Genomic DNA, 24,662 nt, shown 5'->3' on the forward strand with positions numbered 1-24,662 from the left:
AAAAAACACATGTCAAGGAGAAGTTTGTTCCTATTAAAAGAAAAGCTATTTGCACTTTCGGTACAATAGCCTGCACCCAAGCTTATACAGTACCATATACGTGATTTGATACAAGTTAAAAAAAAAAAAAAAAGACTCATTCTGTTGAGTTCTTCTGAGATTCCCTCTTCACACACAACCAGCAGGCTCTTCAGAACATGATTACAGGCCCATTAGATTAAAGCGGCTTTGAGGTAGTATCTCATGAGAGTGTTATTCTAAGAACACAATTAGGTTAATGGCAGCATTGTTTTATTATAGGGAAGACGGCAGCACAAAGACTTGCTGTTTATCCCGATCAGTCAAGATGGCCATGCCTGACTTTTCTCTTTTCTTTTCATTTGGACAAGAGAGCGCTGAATTAGAAGGGAGAAAGGCCTGCATTCCACGGCTGACTCTGCCCCCAAATATTTATGGGAACGTCACATTTCATCAGTTGGGGCATCAGTTACTTGCCAGAAGAGGAGATTGGGCTAGATTACCTGTGAGTCCTTTTTCATACTTTCCATTACTTAACAGAGTGGTTTAAGAGACTGTAATACTACATAATAAAACTAAAACTAATAAGGACAATAAAGTCATCTAACGGTAGCGAGGGTCTGCGCCATGGTGATGAAGTCGTGACCTCGAATGTGAGGTTGGTTTGTGAGACTGATGCGTGGCCTTTCCTTGTGAGTGGGCATGGTTTTACAAGCACAGGGCAAGTGCCATCTGATTTACAATGCCAGGCAGCAGGGTACCTAACTCCAGCCCATTTCTGGAACAGGATTACACCCAAGCAGGATGGCTTGGAGAACTCTATCCTCGGTACAAGTTCCGGAGCAAAAGTCAGGCGGTGTGAATTTTAACAGCTACTATTTCTGATGACCCGTTATATCCGGGTCCTCTGTGAAGTTGGTTCTTATCTTTGCTGTAACTCTGTAGTACATTTATCATTGCTTCCTTTTTTCAGAGGACGACACTGGGCCAAGAGATTAAGTCACGTGAACAAAATCACACGGCTGATGGTCACTGCAGCCGAGAACTGAGGCCAGGCCCGCCTGCCTCTAGCTTCCTCTATCCGTCTAGAAAGCTGCCCTTCCTGACCTCTCCCAGGCTCACTCTGCTTCCTGGGGGAATAACAGTGAAAATGGCCAACCGGGCACAGAGCTGTGGGTAGGATCACGAGAGAGACCACATGTGGGAGAACTCTGGAAGCCCTGGCGTCTCTTTAGGCTTTTCCTTAGTGCTTCCAGTAACTTCAAAGCTACACAAAAGTCACTAACCTTTCTCCTGCCCTCCTCCACTGAGGGGCTGTCAGGGAGCATCAATTTCAGAAAGTCTTCTTTCGAGAGCACGTGGTGAGTTTCTGAGACGTCATCTCCCACCACTGCCTGCTGCTCAGCTGCGGTGGACAGGAGACCCATCTCACCGTACAGCCTGGTGAAACAAGGCAGAAGGAAACTGAAGACGAGTCGTCAGCTTATCTGGAGAACGCCTGTAGCCTTGTGAATTAAAATCCGGTCCCCAGCTTCACCCACCACGTTCATTCACACACAGCTCTCCTAAGTTATTGAGCTGCATTTCACTTCTGCTGCATTTCTCCCAGATCCCCATGCCATCTTACGTTTGTGAAATGAGTGCAAACTTAGGTTGCTGAATAATGCGGAAACAAATCAGATCCCCAAAGCCCTGGAGGAGAAAACATAGAGCCAACTTTTCCAATAAGGCTGTGTTCTCCCTTTCCTAACCTGTGTCAGAAAACACAGTTTCAATAATTCATCAGAGATTATCCCGTGTTCTTTGAAGGAAGCCTGGTGCTTCTCAGGAGCTTGAGAGAGCCTTTCTCTTGTGGCTGGGCAACCCCACGCACCGTCCACCCTGCAACACGGAGAGCCGGACCCCGGGGAACCTGATGTTGAACAGTAATCCATCCGGGTGCATGCCAAGCATTTTTATTATCAGCCATTTCGCAAAGCCGTTTGGATAAATAAAGCAGCTGTCCCCCTTGATTATCAGTATATAGAAATGTATTTATGGACAACAAAACACTGTCTAGCCGAATTACTGTTTTCAGCTCTTTTCCAGAGAGAAAACTGGGGAGTCGTTTTTAAAAGGTTTGGTCTGCAAGTGTAATCTGAGCCACGGAACATTCCTGAAGACACGGTGGGTGAAGAACCAGGGGCCGTACTGTCAGCAGAGGCGGACGGGCCGCACGACCTGAAACATGATGCTCTAGGAACCCACGGCCCAGGGCAGCAGCTTGCAGAGGATGACCTGTGTGTGACTGTCCTGCGTCACCGAGATGACCCCATCTCCCAAGCCAGGCTACTGTGTTGCAGGGTGACGGCTCACTGGGGAATTATCAGGATATGAAACTCACACGAACATGCTCAAAATTAAGAACGATTTATCGGAACTCGCTACGGCTCTTGCTTTGTTCAGGTTTCCCGAACTTTTCGGCTCTGTAAGTAGCAGCGGCGCTGACGACGTGAAAGCAGTGACTGGGGAAGAAGCTTTCAAAACTTTTAAATGTGACTGAAGATGTGGTTGGCTTGGGAGCTAAAAAAGAACCCAAGACCCGGGGGATGGGGGCTCTGCACGGAACGAACCCCCGTGGGAAGACCCACCATGGAGGGTTTGTGATGAGGCCGTCAGACGTGCCCAGCCGGGGGCCCTGAGATTCGGGGGTGGACATGCTCAAGAGCTCCAGGCCCTATCTGCTTTGGGAAAGACGCAGGGAAGAAAAACACAAACCCAGGTCTCGTCAGTAACTGCTGGGATAATAAGGTAATACCGAAAATCACTAATAAAATGCACTATTCCAGTTTCCCTATGTGTTTGAATAAAAATTGCTAGCCTTTTCTCCTGCTAACTTAGTGACTTTATTAAAATTGCCAAATGATACGTCGATAAGTATGCTCCGAGGGTCTACTACGTGCGAGTCACGAGGATGTACAGAGGTGAGCGGGACATGGTACGTGAATATAAAAGCAAGGAACATAAATTTGTTTTAGGGACTTCCCTGGTGGCGCTGTGGTTAAGAATCTGCCTGCCAACGCAGGGGACACGGGTTCGAGCCCTGGTCCGGGAAGATCCCACATGCCTCGGAGCAACTAAGCCCGTGCACCACAACTACTGAGCCTGCACTCTAGAGCCCATGAGCCACAGGTACCGAGCCCACGTGCCACAACTACTGAAGCCTGTGCGCCTAGAGCCTGCAAGCCACAACTACTGAGCCCATGAGCTACAACTACTGAAGCCTGTGCGCCTAGAGCCCATGCTCCACAACAAGAGAAGCCACCGCAATGAGAAGCCCGCACACCGCAACTAGAGAAAGCCCGCGTGCAGCAACGAAGACCCAACACAGCCAAAAATAAATAAAATAAATTTATATTAAAAAAAAGAAATTTGTTTTAATGTTATATGAGAACATCAAGGAAAGAGAAGACTTTTAAAGAGAAATATAAATGCCAACATTTAAAGAGCTTTACCAAGATGTTTCTCGATTACTCTTTTTTTAGAAAACCTGTTTCTACTGGGGGGAAAAATACATTAGCTTGGTCCATGCCCCAGATGCCCAAGGTTTGCCTAGAGAAGAGCCCCCCCGGACGCCTTACCCCTGACACTCAGCCACTTCGGGTTCCTCGGGCGGCGGGCTGTCTTCCGATTTCTTCCAGCCAATGACATATTTGTTCACGGCCCCTTGCCGGTGGTAGGCCTTGGACACGGACCCCGGGGCCTGTTGACTGCTGCTGTGAGACACGATGTACACTTTGGACGTATCCAGAGACCCACTACTTTTGGAACCGTGAGCCGAGGGGCTTCCTGAATGGTGTGAACCACTGGGGAGAAAAAGACAGAAGCTGCGATACAATCAGATCTCAGCGGGGCGGGCACGTTGCCAAACTCGGAGCCATCACGCACGACTCCTGTCCTTCTCTGTGAGCAAAATCGGGCAGAGGGGGGCAGACGTGGCCGCCTCTCTGCCACGTGCCTTTGGAACGCCCTGCTTCCCACAGGCCAAGGGTGTTCACGTGCCAAGCTGTACGCCTGTGGCCGGAAGGATGTTCAAAGCACAGTCAGGGGAAATCTAACAGAAAAATGGGCACCACAGTGATGCCTCAAAAGAAAAGAAACTCAAACGGCGAATAAACATAAGAGGAAGGGCTCAACCTCCGCCATCCCCAGGGAAACGCCAGTGCAAACCACTGCAGGATATCAGGGCACGCTCACCAGACTGGCAAAAATGCGAGCCTCTTACGACGAGAGCGCAGTGTTAGCCAGCACCTGGGGCAACGGTCACAAGCCCGGTGTGCTTTTCCAGTTTCCTCATTCAGGCTTGATTAAAAATGTCTTTGACCCCAATAGTAAAATATTTTAAAGTTAAACTCTAAGAACAAATGTATCGAATCCATTTGACCGGCAACGTGGCAAAAACCCGTGCTTAGCGGCAGTAACGTTGTTATAAAGGTTTCCTCTGAAGCAGATCAACATTCGAGAATGTGGGCAATAAGGTTTTCATGAATCCTTTCCTTCTAGACTCACGTTCTTATTTTAGAGTCTCACTGCCAGCTCCCAATCCTTTACCGAGAGTAAACAGTATGATGACATGAATAAGTGTAAACAACAGATAATCACATGAGCCACTTACAGGAGAAGCCAGAACACGGGATTTTTTGTTTTGGTTTTTTGGCAGTTGATGTGTTTCACTTTGCAAAAGCTTGGTTAGGCTCCTATGAATACTGCTTTGTATTCTGAGCTCTTATCTAAGTGCCCTGCCCTCGTAGGAGAAAAAAAAAAAAACCAACCAACCAAAATGGTTTTGCTGAATTAAAAGCCTGGAGTAGCAGGAGAGCTGGCTAGGCATGTGCTTGTGCTGCTTAATGGGTGGTGATTCCTGCACACCCCTCCCTCCACCCCCGTCCTCCCCTCACACCAGTGCGGCTTGTCTTCAGGAGTCCTAAGTCCCCCTTCCCAGTCCTCAGTGCAATCCCGGAATCACACCACACACATAATTGACGCTGGCTTAGTCCTGGATGGCTGTCAGGAGCGTGAGCGTGTGTGGCGGAGCTGGTGGGGATGGTAGTGATGCTGGTGGTGAAAAACCAGAATCAGAGTATTAAGAACGTGCCATAGATGGTCTGGGATCTGCGAACAGTCGGCCGGCTTGTGCCTCCTATTTCCTTAGGCTCCCCAAGGCACTGGGTTACCAACTCAATCAACAAGCATTTATCAACAGTCTTCTTAGACTTCCCTCCTTCACTCAACAAACATTCCAATGCTTGTCAAGTTCAAGGACCTGTATGTACTAAGTGCTGTGGCTACAAAGTGAAGGAGAGAGGCCCAGGCTCTCCAGATGAGAGGAGACAGCAGCCTGGGGTGAGGTACACAGTGAGCTCAAACCATGTCAACCAGGTCTGAGCGCTGAGAAGCAGCTAAAACATGGTGGGATACACGAGTGCGTGGGGTGGAGGGGTGACCAGCCAGGATGCTTGGTGCTGATGCCGGCCCCTAAGAGTCTCTCCTGCTCTCCTGTCACAACCGAGATCCTGGGCAGTGGGCCTCAGCTCCGAGCTGACCACACACCCAAAGGCCGACGGTACTCATCATCACAGGGCATGTGTGTCCCAGTCTGGGTCCTGGCATTTCAGGATCTGCAGAGTCTCAGCACCACTGCGGTAGGTGGGTCCCTTGTGCACTAATGAGCAAAGTTCCTTTTACCTCAACACACTGACATTTCAAGTCTTATTTTAAATGTAAGCTATTAATAGATAACACTTAAAAATACTTAAATATTTTAAAATTAAAAAAAAAAACGACTTTAGAATATTTGAAATCTTATTTTCTCTAGCTCTCCCATATGGGTCAGGGGACAGACAGGAGGAAGTGTTCAAAAGAGTTAATTTAATGATGAATTCCACGTGAGCAAAAGCCTGCAAGTGGAGTTGAAATGTGGCTTTAAAGTCACTGTCAACTAAGAAGGGCAAGAAAAAGGCACCTGGATGGGAAAGGAGCCCCTCACTCAGCACACGGCCCTTCTACAACCACTGTGCACACGTCCAGTGTGAAGGGGTGGAAAGAAGGAACATCGACCAGAAATGCAATCTAGCAGTTTCCTGTGCTTTCTACGAGTCTGACCCATTACGTTAATGAATGCTTAAGGTGTTCCAGAAAATTGACTTCAAATCCCTATAAATATCCTGACTCTATTCATAAAAGAAGGTGCTCTGAAAGCGGTTTCCACTGAAATTTTCCTCAACGGTAATACAAAATTCTGTTTGTGATGCCAATTACATCTCTCTAACAAGGTATCAGGAAATCAGCCATTTTACAAAATCTTCTACACTTTGAACAAGACACCAGAAGATTATAAAATCCCAAGATGGTTTTGACAGCCTGGCCAATTAAAAACTGTCTCTGAAAGTAAGATAGGAATAATTCAGGTAACCAAAGCCACTGATAACACTTAACTGTTATTTTAGTTAGTACTAAACCTATTTAAAGTCCAATTATTAAAGAGAACTGGTCAAAAGGTAATGGGAATCTCTACTTTGAAAACAGTCTCCATATCCTGCACTCCGTCTGCCCAGGGGAAGAAGACAGAGCCTACGGCGGGCGCTCAGGAGGCCCTGTCTGCATTTGCTCCCCCATTTCCCAGGGACACAATCCTCTGATTTTCTTCTGGGGAAGTGGCTCTCTTCCCCAGTCTCCAGCTGCGTGGTTTGGCAGGACTGACCCACCAGGCCCCCAAAGCACAGTGATTAAAGCCAAGAACACGTGAAGAGACCCTGGTGGCAGGGCGGGGGGGGGGGATGTCTGCAGAAACTTGAAAAGATCCGCACTTTCTTGCTGTGACAGGGGAGCACGAGCACGGGAGGCCTGCAGGTGACACAGCAGGTGACACAGCCATTCTCACTGCTGAGATGTCAGGGCAGTCCTGCCGAGCCCACGGACCGGGGGGACCTGGTCTCAGGTGACATCACGTGAGCTGCTGTGTCAAGCAGAACCTTCAGAGTTCTGGCCTGTGGGGTTACATAAGCCAAAATACTACCTTCGCTGTGTGAGCTAATTCGTGTGCAGCTTTCTTTAACCTGTCACATAAATGCCCTTGAATGACACAAATGATGTAAATGTAAGACACAGATGACGACGTTAGCGCCAGGAAAAGGAGAGCAGAAAGGCGGCGGTGAGCATGTGTGTGCAGGCACCCTCGTGTTTTAGATTTGTGTAAAAAAAATTAATTTACGTTAATTTTCTGGGCCTTAGAAGTTGAAAACTTTTTTTCAAACAAGATCAGACATCACATGACATCCCTCATGAAAATAACAGCACCGCTGTTGAGGTCTCGGCCTCGACTGAGAGGAAAGCCGAAGTGATTCACGTGTCTGCTCTGTGGTCACAGCTACTCTCCCTTCTGCCCGTCGGTTCGTCCCTCCCGGCTCAGCAGCGGCCGCATGAGGACGGGGAGAAGGTCAGAGGGCAGCGGGCTCGGCCTGGGTGAAGGGGGCCGAGGAGCACAGAGGCTGGCGCTGGGAACCCCACGGCCAGCCTCAAGCACCATCGCTGGAGAAGTTCTCCCGCCACGGCCTCAGGTACCTGGAAGGATGGTTCCCATCAGTGTTCACCTGACTGCCCTCCAGCAGCTAGAAGAGTTCTGGGGAAAAGTCAGACAGTAACTCAGAGCTGAAGGTAGCGAAGGCCTTGGAGACAGGAAGGAAAAGGAGAGCGGCCGTCAGTGTGCAGTAAATTCTACGCACGGCCAAACCTGAATGAAAGCGTTTCTTTGCCTGGTCTTTGAAGGGAGGAATCACCAATTATGAGTTTTAAGGTCACTGTACAGACATATGTCAAATAGGAGTTTAAAACTACTCATAACTATATACTGCACATCTGTAGTCAGAATACAATTCCTTTAAACTTAGCTAGTCTTGTTTTTAAAAATCGGACTGTCAATGCGAACATACTTCCACTGGTACACACTCGTGAGAGGGGGCCCGCGGACCAGGGGAGAGCGGGGCACGGGCCTTCAGAGGGACGACGAGAGGCCACCCCCCGCCCCCCGTCACTGTCTACTATCACCTGAGCGCTGGCCAGCCTGCCATCTCCTGACAATCAGGGACAACGAATTGAACTGAGAGAGAGAGATGAGTGGTCTGCTGAGTGCCATGAGCATCTCTGTTTAGTCTTCTCTCAACTTTCAAGAGAAAGGAAGATAGAATCACAAACGTATGCGTGTGCACATTTCAAAGGAGACTCTGGAAGCAAGCGAAGTTTCCTCTGAAGTCAGGCCGCGTGGCACACGGGTGACAATGACCTCAGGCACCTGCTGGTCCTACTTCGGGCCCCTCTCCCGCCCCAGCGCAGGCGACGGCGCCCAGGGTGCCCGGGGCAGGCGCCGCTGGCGGCGCGGGGACTTACCTGGAGTGGGAGGAGATCTCGCTGAGGTCGCCCAGGCTGCCGTCGGCAGCGTGGCTGGCGGAGATGCCGGGCGCGTAGCCGTGGACCGCGTACATCTTGGCCTGCTCGTCGTCGGGCCCCGGGATGTCCGAGTCAGCCCACTGGTCCGCCTGCCCGTGGACCAGGGACCTGCTGCCCGCCAGGTGCACGGGGCCGAGGACCGCGGCGGGCATGCACGGGGCCGTGTCGATGCCACTGTCCGTGGAGGCGCCCTTGACGTACGTCAGCCCCGGCAACTCGGGGTCCATCAGGTCCCCGGACCCAAAGTGCTTGTCGTCGCTGTTGCCAGAGGTGTCGCTGGAGAGCGTGTTGCTGCTGGAATGGCTGGGGCAGCTTTTCTCTCCGACCTTGAGAAGAAAGAGAAACGGCAAGGCTTCCAACAAATCCCGCGCTTTGCTTCTTCACGAAGAGGTCATTCCCCCCCAGACTCAGGAAGCCACAAACCAGACGATTTCACCCGAACCCCTTCTGCTCGCTTGTCAGCGCGAGGCAAGGAAAGAACTTCCTTTTAAAAAATACCCTGGTTTCATGCAAAAGTCCCCCTGAGTCATAATTCCTCCCATCATTCATCTTAACCTAAATGGGTATCTTTTCAAGTCTCTGTTCAATTACTTGTGCATGAAACGTGAAAGTATTGCCAAGGTGTCACTAAACAGAAAGTAATCAACGAAGGTTACAGAAGCTGAGAAAGCACGTGGGGAATCAATAAAAGGAGGAGAGCAGCCTTTCCTCCAGAAGTTGCTCCTACGATGAATGACAGGGCCAGCCCTGCGTTTGGGGCTGAAGACCCAGGTGTGAATCACAGCGACGGGGCTTTGGACAGCCACTCGATCCCTCCCTGGGCTTATTACTCTAAGCCCAGCGATCGCTGCGTGGACCCAACCAGCTCACGTGCAGAAGCACAGTGTAAGCGCGAGCCAGATGCCCCAGAGCCCAGGTCAGGGCAGCCCCGGGGGGCTGACGAGATGGGGGGCTCTCGGGAGTGCTCTGAGGTCCCTGGAAGACGAAGCCAAGAGAACAGGGCAAATGTCCCCGTCTGAGGATGTCCTGGCACAGACACGGCCCCTCTCCTCAGGCTGGGAAAACTAACGAGGCCCAAATCGTCAGCAAAAGGCTGTGGAGTCGTGAGACCCAGCCAAGCCCCGATCTCTTTTCAAGTGGTTTGGCCTTTCCCTCCTTCCTATCACATCCTTAAGCAACTCCCCTTGCCCTTTGCTATCACACATGGATCTCCGTGCAGGTGGCACTGATTGGCTCCATGAGGCTGGCTCGAGACGAGGTGGGGATACAGCTGAGAGACGGAGGCCACATGTTCGCAGGTAACACTCGGCTGGCTCTACAGCTGGCCAGTGACGCGCGGAGGAGGAGGAAAGGAACAGCTCAGGTCAAGGCCTGATCAAACGCCCACAGATTCCGAAAAACCAGCTATTTTTATAAGGTTGGCTTCATTTGGCAACAACTACAGTTCCTGTTTTCACGTTTAACTGGAAGTTTTATTTCATTGAGCTACAGTCACCGACATGGCCCACTTATTCATTTTTGCGGAAGGTAAACAAAACCACGCGGGCACTGTGGGAACACCGGCTGCCTGGGGCTGGTATGACTGTGTACCATCTGCAGCTGTCCACTGAGCCCCAGGCAGAGTGTCGCCCACCACACACCCCGCTTCACAGGTTCCGCTTCTGTGCTGTGCCCACAAGTGGGTAAGAGCTAACAGATTAAAAATACCAAGGATCAAAGGCTGAGGCTACAGTCTTGTCTCTGCCAATAATTTACGGTATGACCTTTCTTCGTGGTTCTTTATAAATCAAGGAGGAAAAAAAAAAAAACCAAAACCCTTAACTTTTCATTTAGCTTTTTTTTTTCCCCTCCACCCAAGAGCCTTGTGAGGTAAATGATACCACTGAGAGGCCCTGGCAGCAGTGGTGATAAATTGCGTGGGCTGAGATGGTCAGAAGGGCTGACGCAGCGTTAGTTCACGAGGGAAGGACTCACGTGAGAAAGCTTATTGGGGGAATCCTTGCAGCCTCCATTGTTCTGCAGGCCTCTTTCTTTATAGGAGCTCAGGACTTTGGAAGGCGGGCCGTGCCATTTGGCTTCTGTCACAAAGAGAGAGAAGACTTAACATTTCATGTCTAGTGTTAACGAAGGAGCGAAGAAACGCAGGAGCCAAACAAAGGGTTCAGTGACCGCGAAGAGGAACTGCGGTTCCAGGACCTTCTGCCGGTCCTGCCGATGGAGACACCCCTGGAGCAGGCAGAACTGCCCACCACGCTCACGGTCCATTCCCCAGGCGCCACAGTCACCACCCGCCGTGACCACGTCCCGGACGACGTCGCGAGGTCCAGCGGCCAACTCGCACAGGGCAGGATGCAGCTGACCGGACGTGCACGGGTGAACGAACGAGTGATGGGGGAGGGAGGGGGCAGGAGGGAGGGGCGCCTCGGGGCAGGGGTCCTTGTTACCGGGGTGTCTGCTTCCTTCCATGGCGTCCTCCCGCTCCCTGGCCCCTTCACATTCCAAAGGGCCGGAGCCTTGGTGCTCAAGCAGCAGGGGAGACTGGCACCTGGAAAGAACACAGAGCTGAGCCCGCCTCGCCCCCCCCATCATCCCCCCACTGTCCCGTGTGTGTGCTGGCTCCCCGAGGGGCAATCCCAGGGACCCCTAAACAGAGGCTGGCATTTCCATCTGGCAGATGGAAATGCAGTGTCTGCCGGCCCAGCCCTGCCTGAGAGACTTAGAGCATCCGGAACTGGGGGCTCTCGTTTCACCACTGGGTCCATAGAGGCACTTGCATGACACTGTTTACAGATAAAGGAGGTGGCCGACGCCAGGGGACGGAAGGACTGTCTGGGGTCAGACGGCTCGTCCCTGATGGGCTGAGGATGGGCTCACTGCTTTTGCTGTCACTGTTTCTCTTGTGCTCTGATGCTTTTTTATATCAAAGTTTTTAAGGAAAAAGAAAATCAGGTTGATTGGCGCTAGACTACATCCAGGTAGACTTTGTTTTATGAAAACCCCCAAATAGGACAATTCACTCTTCCAAAAGAAACTGCATTAAACTTATTCACGTCACAAAGGGGCACTTACTTACAGAATCCCAGTTACAGACCCTGGTTTGCAGAAAAAGCCAGACGTGGTCTTTCCATTGACAGAAAAGACTCCCCTCTACTTTAAAAATGCAACTCAACGGAGAAACATTTCTTGAAGTACCACTTTTAAGAACCCCCTCTAGGATCTACGGTAGGGAATGCATGCAACTCGGACTGCAAAGCTCTACTTCTCAGCCCAAACCAGAAGGAAGGAGCGTGCCGGGGAGAGACGTATCCCTGGGCATGTGCGAGAACAGTAATAGAAGGTTCTCTGGTGCGGTGAAAGCCTCCCCGGCTGACCTGGCGATTCTCTTGTCTAATCAGTGCAGCCAGCAACTCTGAGCAGCAGAGACAACACTGGGTCCCAGCAGCACACAGAAACACTGCTGCCGTGAGCCAGGCCCGCATCTCCACGGGAAAGCACACCCGCCCCTGCTGTCTCCCCTGTACCAGTGACTGTATCAGTCAATTCTGTGCCCTGTTCACAGGCGCCCTCAGGGTCCTAGATGCTGCTCACACACTACAAGGGACCTGCTAAATCTGCCTTCTCTGATTCTGGGCTGGGTTTGGGAGAGAAAACACTTTCAAGAGAGGCTGTGAATTTATTCCTCGTCAGCAGTTCAAGTGAAGGGAAACTCCCAAGGGCCATCGCCCACAGGGTCTCCAAATCCTTAATTTTCACACGTTCAGAAAGACTCTCCCTTACTTAAAAAAAAAAAAAAAATCAGAGAAGCTCAGAATACAGGCAAATGAGTGCCACCTCCATAGAAATGATCAGCTATCCAGCCTGGATACACTCGTCCTATCAAAGGCCTGTCCTCATTTCTCGGTCCCCCAGTGGCCTCGTGCACAGTAAGCGCTTCTGAATGCGCCCCGCAAACAAGTCCCCCCCAAGGGGCCCGCAGAAAGGTGAAAATGAGCGGTACCCGTCGTATCCAACTTGCGGTCTCCAGGGTCCGCTCCCGCCGGGTCCAGGATCGCTGGAGGAGGACTGGTTGCTGGGTGAACTTCTGAAAGGTTGACTAGAATCAGTAACCGGGCCCTGAGGGGTCTGCGGGCTGCCAACATCCTGACCTGGCTTGTTTTGTTTTACAAATGAATTCATTTTTCAGTGATGAAGAAAAGGAGAAACAGGCATCGCAATCGTGGACAAATAAACTAAGAACTGGTGATGCCATGAGATTTCAGGTGGTTTACGGTTGGTAATTTATTATAAGAAAGAGATGTGGCAGAAACAAGGCTTCGCCATCTAAAGATTTAAAGCACAGCTAATGACGCCAGTGAAACATGCGGATCCCCCAAGAACACAGAATTATGAAAACATCACTACTACTTGGTCTGTGAAACTTAATGCAAGGCACGTTGTGGTTCTATATTTAAAATCCATACAGAGAGAAAACCCTAAATTTGGCAAAGCCATTTATTTCCACACATTGATTGAATGCCATCCTATTTATTTCAGACACACAAAAATGAATGATACTCGTGAGAATTCACTTGATGAAGATGTGCTCGCCAACTTTCCCTGTTGCTATTAGAACTCTTCCTTATAATTTACTAAATTCTATGTTAATAAGGGACGTTCTGCAGACCCCTTCCCTTCCAGATGTCACCCTTTCCACCTGGGCTATGTACTATGTGCATTTCTCTGAATATGGGAAGTTTATCAACTCAGCAGACCTTTGAGAAGGGAGAGCGAGAGCCCAGATGACTTAGTGTCAAGTTAAAGTAACACCGTTCCTGCACTCGTTCGTAGAATGGAGGAAGCAGAGGAAGACCACATGTTTTCATCTTAGCAATGATTATTAATACCTATATAGGCTTCCTATGTGCCAGGAATGGTTCTAAGCAGTTTACCTCTCTTGGTTGACTCAATTGTCCTAATGCCCCGTGGAGGTCTCTATTATTGCTAAATTGATTTTTCAGACGAGGAAACTGGAGACTGGGAGAGGCCGAGTAACAGGCCAAGGTGATGACTCGTCAAGCAAACAGCCTGGCCCAGCGTCTGCTTACAGCATACGCTCTATTAGACGAGAGCCTGACAAGACATTTGGAGGAAACTCATGGTGTCTCCATGGCCCGTAAGTTATGCGAAAGTTAAAACAAAAGGAGCAGGAATCAACAACCACAACAAAACAAATTTACTACGCCGTTCACTTAAAACTACCTTTGCGAATTACGTAACCCCCGAAATTCTCACCAGCTTCTAATGCTGTTGGATTTAACTTTTAAACGAGTGCATTCTCTCAGGGAAAAACTTAATTTAAAACTCAACTCCCTTTGCTTAAAATGGGAGAGAAAAACAAAGAGATGCTAATGATCCTAGGACCTCTGAAAATACTACGCCCACGAGAGTGATGGGATTTCATCACTGATTTTGCAGCTTTGTTTTCTTTATACTCATACCCTTCATATTTATCTAGAGGCTCCTGCAAAATGGTTTCTCAGATATCTTTCCCGAGATGGTTTGGAGAGCGAGTTGATAGGAGGATCGCGGTGGAGAGGGATGGCCGTGGCCCTGGGGGGCAGCGTCCGTGGGGAGGACCTAAATGCCATCAGCATCATCGCTGGGCCAGGACCCCAAGCACCCCAGCATCTGGGGCCCGCCTGGCCACCCTTCCTGCCCACTTGGTCAGAACAAGCTAACTCAGAAATGATTAAGCCACAAAAAAGTCCCCCTGACCCTCTGAAGTTCTAGCTGCAAGAGCTTCCCAAGGGCTGCCCTTGAGCAAACGGTACCAGCCTTACCTGGTGCCGTCGGGCAGCTTCCGGTCAAAGGAGGTGCTGCGTGGGAGCAGCGGCTGGCACTGCAGCCTGTCAGGCGTGCCGGGCACCGGGGAGGCCCTGGGCAGGGGCTGCAGGCCGGGCGTGGGCACTCGGTGCCACGTGGTGTTCCTCCGGAAGGGGGTCTTGTACTCACAGGGGGTGCCCTCGCTGTCGAGCTTGTACTCCACCATGGGGATCCGGCAGAGCTCCGAACACCCTCTGTGGAGCCAAGAAGAGATGGTCGGGGGGTGCCCAGTGCTGAGCCCTCAGCACCGTCACTCGCAACTGCACACGTGCTTCTGGGGGCGCACAGACAGCGACGAGAGCCATCACCCTCAGGAGCAGCCCTGGCGACGGTGACCTTGTCTGTTCATCCCCCAGCACGGGTCAGGAGGAGCCAGTCTCACGCCTGTGGCTCTGATTAGCCGACAGATACACCTGTCAGGTGTTTCATTCATAGGCTCTGTCTCTCCAGGTAGTCTGCAAACTTTGTGGACAGACTGCCATATACCTTTAACCACTTTGCATACATTGAATCATCTGCATTGAACATGGGTGATAAATAAACTTTCATCGATTAAAAACGCCTCATATATAATCTGAACGGATATTTGAAAGTACAGTTATATCATCGGGAATCAGAGTCACATGTTATACCAAGTCTGAGAAAAGTGAAAAACAAACTTAGCAAAAGCTGTCACAGTCAAGGGAAAAGCCTGAGTGTCCATCCTGTCAAAGTCACGTGTGGTCTTAGTTACACGGTCACTCCCACGGGTCCTCACAAGGTCATCTCCTGTGGGCTCAAATGATCAGTCAGGGATGTAAGACCCTTTAGCCTGAAAAATGTGACCTCAGACATCCCTCAAGTTACACCGTGCACATAGTACTACTGACTTGACCAAAGGGACCTGCAAAGCCAATTGGTGCTGTTTGGCCAGGACACAGGAAGACTTGGTAAGTCTCAAATTTGAGTGTCAAGGTAAATCATCCCAAGTTACCACATGAATGAAGCCATGCCTCTCCCTAGACATTCCGGAGTCAGCAGAAAAACTTTCTCATATTCACTCTAAGAAATCTATCAGGGTAATAAGGTATCACTCTTTAAACAGGAGACTTCCATCCTCAAGATGGTGGAGTAAAACTTTTCAGAATCATTACAAAAGAACAAAGAGAACAAAAAACAAAAACAAAGTGGACCATCAACAAAACTTGGAGACACCAAAACACAGTATATAAAGATGGAAGGCAATATCGAGACTGGAAAATCTATAGAGAAGGACAGTAGATAAGCTGTCACCTAGGATTGGGGATGGGAATAGAGAGTGTCTCTAAATCAGAACAAGGTTTCTTTTTCAGATGATTAGGATTTTCTAAAATTAGAATGGGGTGATGGTTGCACAACTCTGAAAATATTCTAAAAATGGGTAAATGCTATGGTGTGTTAATTAGATTTTAATAAATATGATGAATTTAAAAAAAAAAGAAAAAAGATGGAAGGCAAATGGGAGAACGTCAATGGTGGAGCAGAGAAAGGCAAACCCGAGCGTGTGCAGAGGGAAAGACAAAGAGAAACACGACCATCCCCTTGCACACTTGAACAGGTGCAGGAACAGAGGTGCCACAGAAAGCGGAAGGGAAAGGGAAGGAGTGAGCAGTGAAAAGTGTGACCCTGGGGTCCAGGCAGCACTGGGCCCCGTCTGGCAATACCCACCCCCGCCTCTAGAGGGCAGGAGCAACGGTCTCGAGATCCCAACCTGAAAGGAGGGACTCAAGGTCACGAGGTACCCAGAAGAGCACAGCTGATAACAAAAGGTGAAGTAAAAGCTTCACTGGAAACGAGACCCCAAGTTGCTCCTCCTTCCTCCAAACCCAGCTTCAGGGTCACGCCTCAAAGAACAGGGATCTTTCTCCAGAGTAAAGACAAGCAGGTGTATGCCACCTGATCACCCTGCCATGAGGCTCACCACCCTCAGAGAAAGAGAAGGAACTTTTGAAATTTAAAAAGAGGATGGCTAAAATTCAAAATAAAAAATCCAGTTAAGACAGGTGGAAGGTAAACTGAGGAACTCTCCCAAAACGTTACAGGAGAGCAAATGCAAGAAAATTCAAGTTCAATCCCAGAAGTCTAACATCCACCTAACAGAGAAAGAGAAGAGAGAGAAAATAGTGGGAAGAAATGATTAAGAAGTAATACAAGAAAATTTCCAGAAATAGAAGATAGGTAAAACCAGATTTGACGGTCTCTAGTAGAATGAATGAAAAAAAGGTCCGTATCAAGACGTATTATTGTGGAATTCAGAGTCCTGGGTTAAAGCAGAGACCCTACGTGTCTGGTGCAGGGCCCACACAAAGGCCTGGGTCACTGAATGGTCCATTCTTCTCAACAGCAACGCTGGGTGAAAAGTTCTCACCTGTCAAATCAACAGTACTTGGAGCTTGGGACGGAGAGAAGGGATAGAAACCAAAAACAATGTTCTACTTTTTGGCTTGGGAAACCAAATGGATGGTGGTGCCACCCTTTGAGAATAGAAGAAATGAACTGAATAAAGCATCCTAAGGAGATACGTATGCCTGTTACACAGAATGGGGCAGGGATTATCTCTTTACCAGTAAACTTGACTTCCTATCGTTTATTTTAACTCTCCTTCCCCCAAAGCAAAATTCACCTCTCTTTACCTAAGCAAGTTTAAATTACTCTTGATTTACTGAATGTGCTAAATTACTGGTCAAATTTAATAAGTCGAGATTTACATTGGATTGCATTTTTTAAAATAAAATGCCAAGACGCTACAATTTTTTGCGCACGGACTTATATTGTTTCCAAGTGTTTTTCTATTTAACTAGATACCACATCCCCTGGGACTACTGACTCGGGCATATGGCCAGTGACGTAATCAGAAATCATAAAGGTGGGATATTAGTATACATCAAAACATCAAGAAAACCGACTCTTGTAATCCCCCGGAACCAATGTTGTAAGCAAGTCACTGGATGTTCAGGTGAACCTCAGGCTTCGGTGCGTCAAAGGCTGAAGCTGTCTGAATCGTCCAAGTCAAGGAATCTCTAACAGAGACCAACCAAAGTGACAGGTCCCGGAGTTATGTTTTGAATGAAAGGCACGTGAACCTTGAATCCTAGGGACTAAAGGGCATCTTGCATTTCCAGTGTTTGTTTGGGTTCCCAGTTGATTGGGTTTGGTTTGAAAAGAAAGAATGAGGGGCTTCCCTGGTGGTGCAGTGATTAAGAATCCGCCTGCCAATGCAGGGGACACGGGTTCGAGCCCTGGTCCGGGAAGATCCCACATGCTGTGGAGCAACTGGGCCCGTGCGCCACAACTACTGTGCCTGCGCTCTAGAGCCCATGAGCCACAGCTACTGAAGCCCGTGTGCCTAGAGCCCGTGCTCTGCAATAAGAGAAGCCACCGCAATGAGAAGCCCACATGCCACAACGAAAAGTAGCCCCCACGTAGCAACGAAGACCCAACGCGGCCAAAAATAAAAATAAGACAAATAAATTTATTTAAAAAATTAAAAAAGAAAAAAAATTAAAAGAAAATGAGAAAAGAGAAGACAGATGGCTGGGTAGTACGGTGTCTTTAATTCATGCTCATAGATTGTAGTCTTCAGTAAGATGCTGTAATTTAGCTTAAATCTTGGATGAAAAAAATGTTATATAAATGCATAATCATGACTAATATTTGAGAGACCGCTGACAAAAACTTGTGCCATGCATTAGGTTGAAGAGAGAATCAGGGTTGAATATTTCATTTCCAACCTCTTGCACAAGGTCATATGTAAATGATCTTTTAATACTAAACATGGGCATTCTTTTGCCCTAATAAAAATCAGCTTATAGAATATCTTTATTTTAAAATCAAAATTAATTCTGTATGACACTTTTACAGTAACTACTCTTACAAAAGAGATTTTTGCTTTGTTTACTTCTATGACCAAGACATCCAGTAAACACTGCTAATTATAACATATCATCAAACCTAGTCAAACTCAGCTCTGCTCCAGAAGTATGAGGAAGTCCTTGAAGGTGACATATGGAAATTCAACCAATTTTTAGGGAAATGGGAAGAGGTGTAGAATAAGAATTACAAATCAGTCTGCAGAGGCGCTCACGCTGCAGCAGGGGCCAGGAACTGCACCTGCCCGTGAGCACACTTCTCTCTCCCCCTTGGGGGGCCGGAGCACAGGACGCCAGGCAAGATCTCAGCTCATCTGAGTATCCAACCTGGCACTTCTGTGAAGGGCACACGGCACACATTTCTGGGAAGTAAAGGCCAATTCAAACCCAAACTGACCAGGTGCAAAGAAGACCCAGCACAAGAAGTCATTCCCGAACAAGTGAGCTGCTAATCTTGTGTGCAACTGAACCATTTTTTGAAGAAAAGACTTAGGTCTTTTGCTTTCCCGCATTCGTGTAGAAATCCAGACCTCACTGATAAATGTGCTCCATCACCTTTCAACATACCAAATCGAGTCAATGGATGTGAGTGGCATTTCTAGCTTCTGGCACCGTTTTTACGGTGTTCTTGCCAAAAGGAGGCACTCAAAGACTTAGCTAAGGCTGGGGGATCACTAACACGTGGGCAGTTACACGACTTCCTCTTTGCTCAATAACAAACATCATCTACTTACGCTGCAGATTACCATGCTAGGTAGAGATCAATACAAACTCAGCTTCGGGGATCAAAATAAACGTAATTTTTAACATTGCTTGTCTAGCCAGTAACTTTTCTGAAGCTAATAATCTCTCTCAGTCATCTATCCTGGAAGGGAAAACATTCTGGAGACCAAGAACATCATAAAAAAACGTGCCGGTTAAAAATGTGACACTACAAAACTGTAAGAATAACAAGTGGTTCCGTGAGTTGCAGCCCTCAGAGGATCTTACGTTTGACTGCTTTAATCTGACAAACAATCCCGTTGTCCTTCTAAACCTGGCATTGTGGACTCCGCAGGATGGCTTATTCCTGTACGAGGGACACTCAGTGACTTCCTCACATCCACACGCATCTGTGTTCTCCTCTGCTTCCGGAAGCTCCCGAGACCAGGGTTTCCCACCTGTAGATTTCTAGTCTGTGGCTGCTTCCACATCCCAGCTTCTGGGCACGGCCAGCGCAAAGGTGGTGTCCTCTCTATTCACAGCTAACAGGCACCCACGCTCACTGCCCAGCACTGTAGCTACAGACGCACAACTTCAGAGACACCAGCAAAGGTCCCCAAGATGGCATCATTCCTTTCAAATGACACCTCCAGTTTCCCAGAAGCACCCTCCATTCAGCATCAATAAATGGGCTCTTGAAGCAGAATCACTGCTGGCCAGGTTGCGGACTCAGTTCTTTAAAGGAGCCATTCAACCTCAGCAGCCTGACCATCAGGACCATCACTGTCTGAGCCCAGCCAAGTTGCAGAGTGTTCTCTATTCACTCCCAGCAGGAACTCTCTACAGCAATCAAACTGTTCTCCACTGAAGAGAGAAGTCTATGCCCTGGGCTCAAACCCCAGACCTGCCAATGTGTAGCTCAGAAATGGGACAATCTCTTTGGACCCACGTTTCTCCTCCGGAATAGTGACAGCAGAGGGTGTGTCGAGATTAAATTATACGAAGTATGCAAGCTTCCCAAAGCAACAGCTTCAAGGAAAGAAGTTAGTTTCAAACGGATACTATTAAGTTTTGCTTCTATAGAGACAGTCAATATAAAACAGCAAAAGGCCCATACACTTTCCTGAAAGTTCTTTCTAGATAATACATATTTATAGAATTCTAGAATTGTAAAGTTTAACTTAATGTAACAATCGGAAGTGCAGAAAAGTTTAGAGCTGTAAAATTCCCTTCGTGTACATTCACCTGTAGAACAAAGCATCATTATCCTGTTACTTTCTTCTTTCATCTTATATCAAAGTAGGACCCGTGACTTTCAAAAACGAAGAAAGGGGAAATGTCCTAGGGATAATAAATAGGGATAAATACTTTTGAAGAGTAACAACAACAATAACAAAAAAAAAAAAACCCCAAACCTAGAGAACTGAGAAAGTTTAAAGGAACGAGACGTATTCTTTTTGTTCAAAAAAAGTTGAATAAATTAGCAGGACGTTGAGTGGGTAAACCATGGACCCACAGCACAGCTTAATCATGTAATTACAACTTGCATTTACTCTGAAATTGCCTGTTGGTTTCACTTTGTTTGGTGGCATCACAGCGAACCTTCACCTGAACCCACTAATCTAGTGACGTCTTCCAACATATTGCGATGTTATCCGTTACTTCTAACCCACACTTCCCTTGTATGACACATTACATGTTTCCACCTACACTACACCATTTCAATTTCACAAAAATGTCTGAGGCAGTACAAAGGACGTGTCCAATTTTCAGAAGGCTCAGAGACTTTGGAAAGGTGAGACAGCTTTCACCCTGGAACCGGGAAGCTGACTCCTAGCTCGGTACTCTTTCCAAAACACATGCCCATCTCCTTAGGAAACTACCAAAGAACAGTTAATGAGGCCCACATCCTGTCTGTTTCCACTAGGACCTGAAGGAGTCTTTGGAAACAAAGGCAGATAGATCCCCTCAAATGAACTACCTGCTTCTTTTATATTATGCACTTTGTCAAAGAGCCTTCATAGCCCTAGGGATTGAAGTAATCACCGATATTTTAATCATTTTAATGTCTGTTATGCTAATAGCCTGCTAACAGCTAAAAGACTCTTTCCAAATTATCCAACAAGGTGACAGGGATAATTGGGGCTCATTCACTCGAATCACAAACTCTTTCTGCTGCATAAAAAAATTAAACGCTTCCAATAGGGAGATAACTTACTGTAAAGGTAAGGGCAGTGTCATATCTGAAATAGGCACTAAATGAAATATTAATTCACTTTTCTACCAATTTCCTTAATTTAAGATAAAAAAAGACACCTAGACTACAGATAGTAAAAGAGACATCTAGACCAGAAACCCACTTGACCAAGCCCTTTGAATAAAGGTCTTTGAATTGAAAAGGTGCGTGTCTATTACACGGGAAGTGAGGCTGGCTGCTACTGAATAATTCATCAGCTTCCAGGCCTTTCCTTCTCACCAGACACGGGGTGGGATGTGTCTTCACCCTCTGCACCCCAGTACCTAACACAGCGTTCGACTTAAAACAGGGCCAAACAGTTCTTTGTGAAGCCAACCACTACCTTTTTTTTTTTTTTCCTTAGAAAGTTTGTTGAGGAAAAACATTCTATTACATTATATACTTCACAGTTCAACAGAGGACTCAACAGCTATGTGACGCCTGATTTCTGATGAATGCATTTCCACGAGAGCGCATATTCACTGGCTGTCCATCACCACTGCGCAGTGTCACTAGTCAAGCATGAGACAGTTACTTGCCTAAGGGACAGAAAGCTCGTGCTTTACTGTCCCCCTTCGCATCCTGGTCACTGTGTCAATGTCACAACATCTCAAACTGCCAAAAAAGCAGAGGCACTAAGGTGTAGATGACTGACGGCAGAGGGTGGGAGTGTTTTCAGCACTGAGATACTTATTCTCCAGATATAAGCTCTTGCTCTAGTTTGAGAAAGCCATTTTTAAGTAGCAAAAATATAAATGGGAAGTCCTGTACTTTAGAATGCCACACAGACAAAAAGGAGCCCACGGATGTAAAGATTATGCCTGTCCTTTCCATTTTTAACAGCCCTGGTGCCCAGCAGCTTCTGGCACAAACTACTGCAGAGTGAAGGAATGAATGAAAGAAGTGAATGAATGCATAGTAAACGTAAGGCAACCTACCTAACGTTCGTTCTGTAACTCCATGTTTATATTCTAGGAGGGATAAGCTAATTCAAACATTATATTGGAGGACTGGGCAGAGGACTCAGAATTGTGACCGTGCTTCAGGTTACTTTGGGAACCTCAAGTTCCGTATTTTTTTCACAGTTCACATTAAAATTCATAACTTGAGGGCCCATGAGACAATACCAGATGGAACTGATTTTTCTTATCTATACACATAAATTGGAACCCTAATCTAAAACCTCAGTTTAATCCAGATTACAACACACTATCTATCTATCTATCTATCTATCAACTGCTAATCTGACAAAATTGAGTTTTCCTTCCCATTTCTATTCCCACGTCCCCCTCTGCGTACTTTGGGGAGTTGGAACGGTCACGGCAACCGGCAGCCAAACAGAAGACAAGAACATACAGCTTCAATTTTATAGAATGATCAGAGAACAAGAGTTTAAAGTCATGACAACATGAGATAATTTCCACTGTTTTGCATTATATAGAAAAATATGTCTTGGATAGTATGTCAACAAAGTATGAAAAATCACACAAAACAGATGCACCACAGCATGGAATTTCATTTCCATTTTTACTGGACATATTTACTAAATCACTCACATTGTATAAGAACTCATGCATAACTCTGATGAGTTGCTATTTCCTTTATATCAGCCTTTTAAGTCGATGTGCTTTCCTTAAAATGACACTGATAAAATGTCAGTCACCTTGGAAGGCTAGGGGCTGGGGCCATGCCCTGCCTTGCAAAACCAAGGAATGCTTAATTAAGAGTCTTGAAAACTGTTCTTCATCTTTGCCATGGAGACTGTCTGCTTGGGAAATGTCCTTGCTCCCTTTCAAACCTCATTTCCATTTGAAGAGTGCTATTCCCTAACTGCTTCTGGCCACTCATTCCCAGTCTCTACGCAGCCTCTCCCGGATCCATTCCCAGCACGAGATCAGTTAATAAGCATTCCCAAAGGGAACCTTCCCTGCTTGGTGTTCTCTGGGACTCCACAAGGAAAATAAAATACGGCTCTGCTTTCCTTTCAAGCCAAGGGACAGCTGAGCTATCATCACTCTGAGGCTTGAGAATGGGACTTCAAAACGCGGGGTGCCTTTTGATTCCACATAAATACTTCCCCAGCTAAAGACTTCATTTAATCCAGCAGCTTCTGAGTCATAAGCAAACACCTTCTGACCTGCGGACAACTAGGAGTGAGTCTATTAAATGACAGGCCTCTCCCACTGCTGACAGGAGCAGACGGGCTCCGAGGAGAATTACCTCTCCCTGATATCCTGCAGGACAAAAAAAAGCTGATAATGGAAAAAATGAATTGAAGCATTTTTCGCTCTTTTATTCACAATGTTTACGAAGACTGAAATATCTTGTAATTCATTAACTTGGCCATTTTGCTAGTCCTTATGGCTATTATATTAAAGACAACTTAAAAGGAAAAATTACATACACACGTCCATTAAACGAATGTTTTCTTCTGGCTGCCTGCCTGACAAGGCCTAAGAGTCAATTTGTGAAAGATGGGGTCATTTTCCACGCCACAAATCAAATGTGTAGTTTTACCTGGAGGAATCTCTTTGTATATTTTGCTGTAGGAGTAATGGTACTAAGTGATATTTCGTTTAAAAGGTTTGGACTTTATCAACAAGGACCCACTGTATAGTACAGGGAACTCTACTCAATAGTCTATAATAACCGACATGGGAAAAGAATATGAAAAAGAATGGATATACATATATGTATAACTGAATCACTTTGCTGTACACCTGAAACTAATACAACATTGTAAATCAACTATACTCCAATATAAAATAAAAATTTTTAAAAAAGTTTGTATTTTAATTTTCAAAATGAGCAAAGTGCTGCTCATTTCTTCTTTTACACCCTCCTCTACAATTTCTTTAAAAAATCTAATAATGCAGAAGGCTAAACTTGCTTAGAGTGGGGAGGAAATGTAAAACGGCGTTTCACATAAAAGACCCTGAAAAGCCAAAACAATCTTGAGAAAGAAAGACGGAGATGAAAGAATCAGGCTCCCGGACTTCAGACTATACTACAAAGCTACAGTAATCAAGACAGCATGGTACTGGCACAAAAACAGAAATAGATCAATGGAACAGGATAGAAAGCCTAGAGATAAACCCGCACATATGGTCACCTTATCTTTGATAAAGGAGGCAAGAGTATACAATGGAGAAAAGACAGCCTCTTCAATAAGTGGTGCTGGGAAAACTGGACAGCTACATGTAAAAGAATGAAATTACAACACTTCCTAACACCATACACAAAAATAAACTCAAAATGGATTGAAGACCTAAATGTAAGGCCAGACACTATAAAACTCTTGGAGGAAAACATAGGCAGAACACTCTATGACATAAATCACAGCAAGATCCTTTTTGACCCACCTCCCAGAGAAATGGAAATAAAAACAAAAATAAACAAATGGGACCTAATGAAACTTAAAGGCTTTTGCACAGCAAAGGAAACCATAAACAAGACGAAAAGACAACCCTCAGAGT

The 24,662-nt window shown here is 47.0% G+C and overlaps 1 protein-coding gene across 4 annotated transcripts in view; it reads right to left on the bottom strand.

Annotated features, from left to right (window-relative positions):
• SIPA1L2 (signal induced proliferation associated 1 like 2) overlaps window positions 1-24,662 on the bottom strand; it is a 217,210-nt gene that overhangs the window by 26,843 nt on the left and 165,705 nt on the right. For all 4 annotated transcript variants that reach the window (XM_059900962.1, XM_059900959.1, XM_059900960.1 and 1 more), the window contains 7 exons: window positions 14,319-14,555; window positions 12,497-12,580; window positions 10,944-11,044; window positions 10,474-10,577; window positions 8,440-8,825; window positions 3,639-3,863; window positions 1,305-1,458 (listed from right to left, as the gene is read on the bottom strand). In XM_059900962.1, coding sequence (XP_059756945.1) covers window positions 1,305-1,458; window positions 3,639-3,863; window positions 8,440-8,825; window positions 10,474-10,577; window positions 10,944-11,044; window positions 12,497-12,580; window positions 14,319-14,555 — 1,291 coding nt within the window. The remainder of the gene's footprint in view (window positions 1-1,304; window positions 1,459-3,638; window positions 3,864-8,439; window positions 8,826-10,473; window positions 10,578-10,943; window positions 11,045-12,496; window positions 12,581-14,318; window positions 14,556-24,662) is intronic.

Source organism: Balaenoptera ricei, chromosome 16, assembly GCF_028023285.1.
Source record: "Balaenoptera ricei isolate mBalRic1 chromosome 16, mBalRic1.hap2, whole genome shotgun sequence".
NCBI lineage: Eukaryota > Metazoa > Chordata > Mammalia > Artiodactyla > Balaenopteridae > Balaenoptera > Balaenoptera ricei.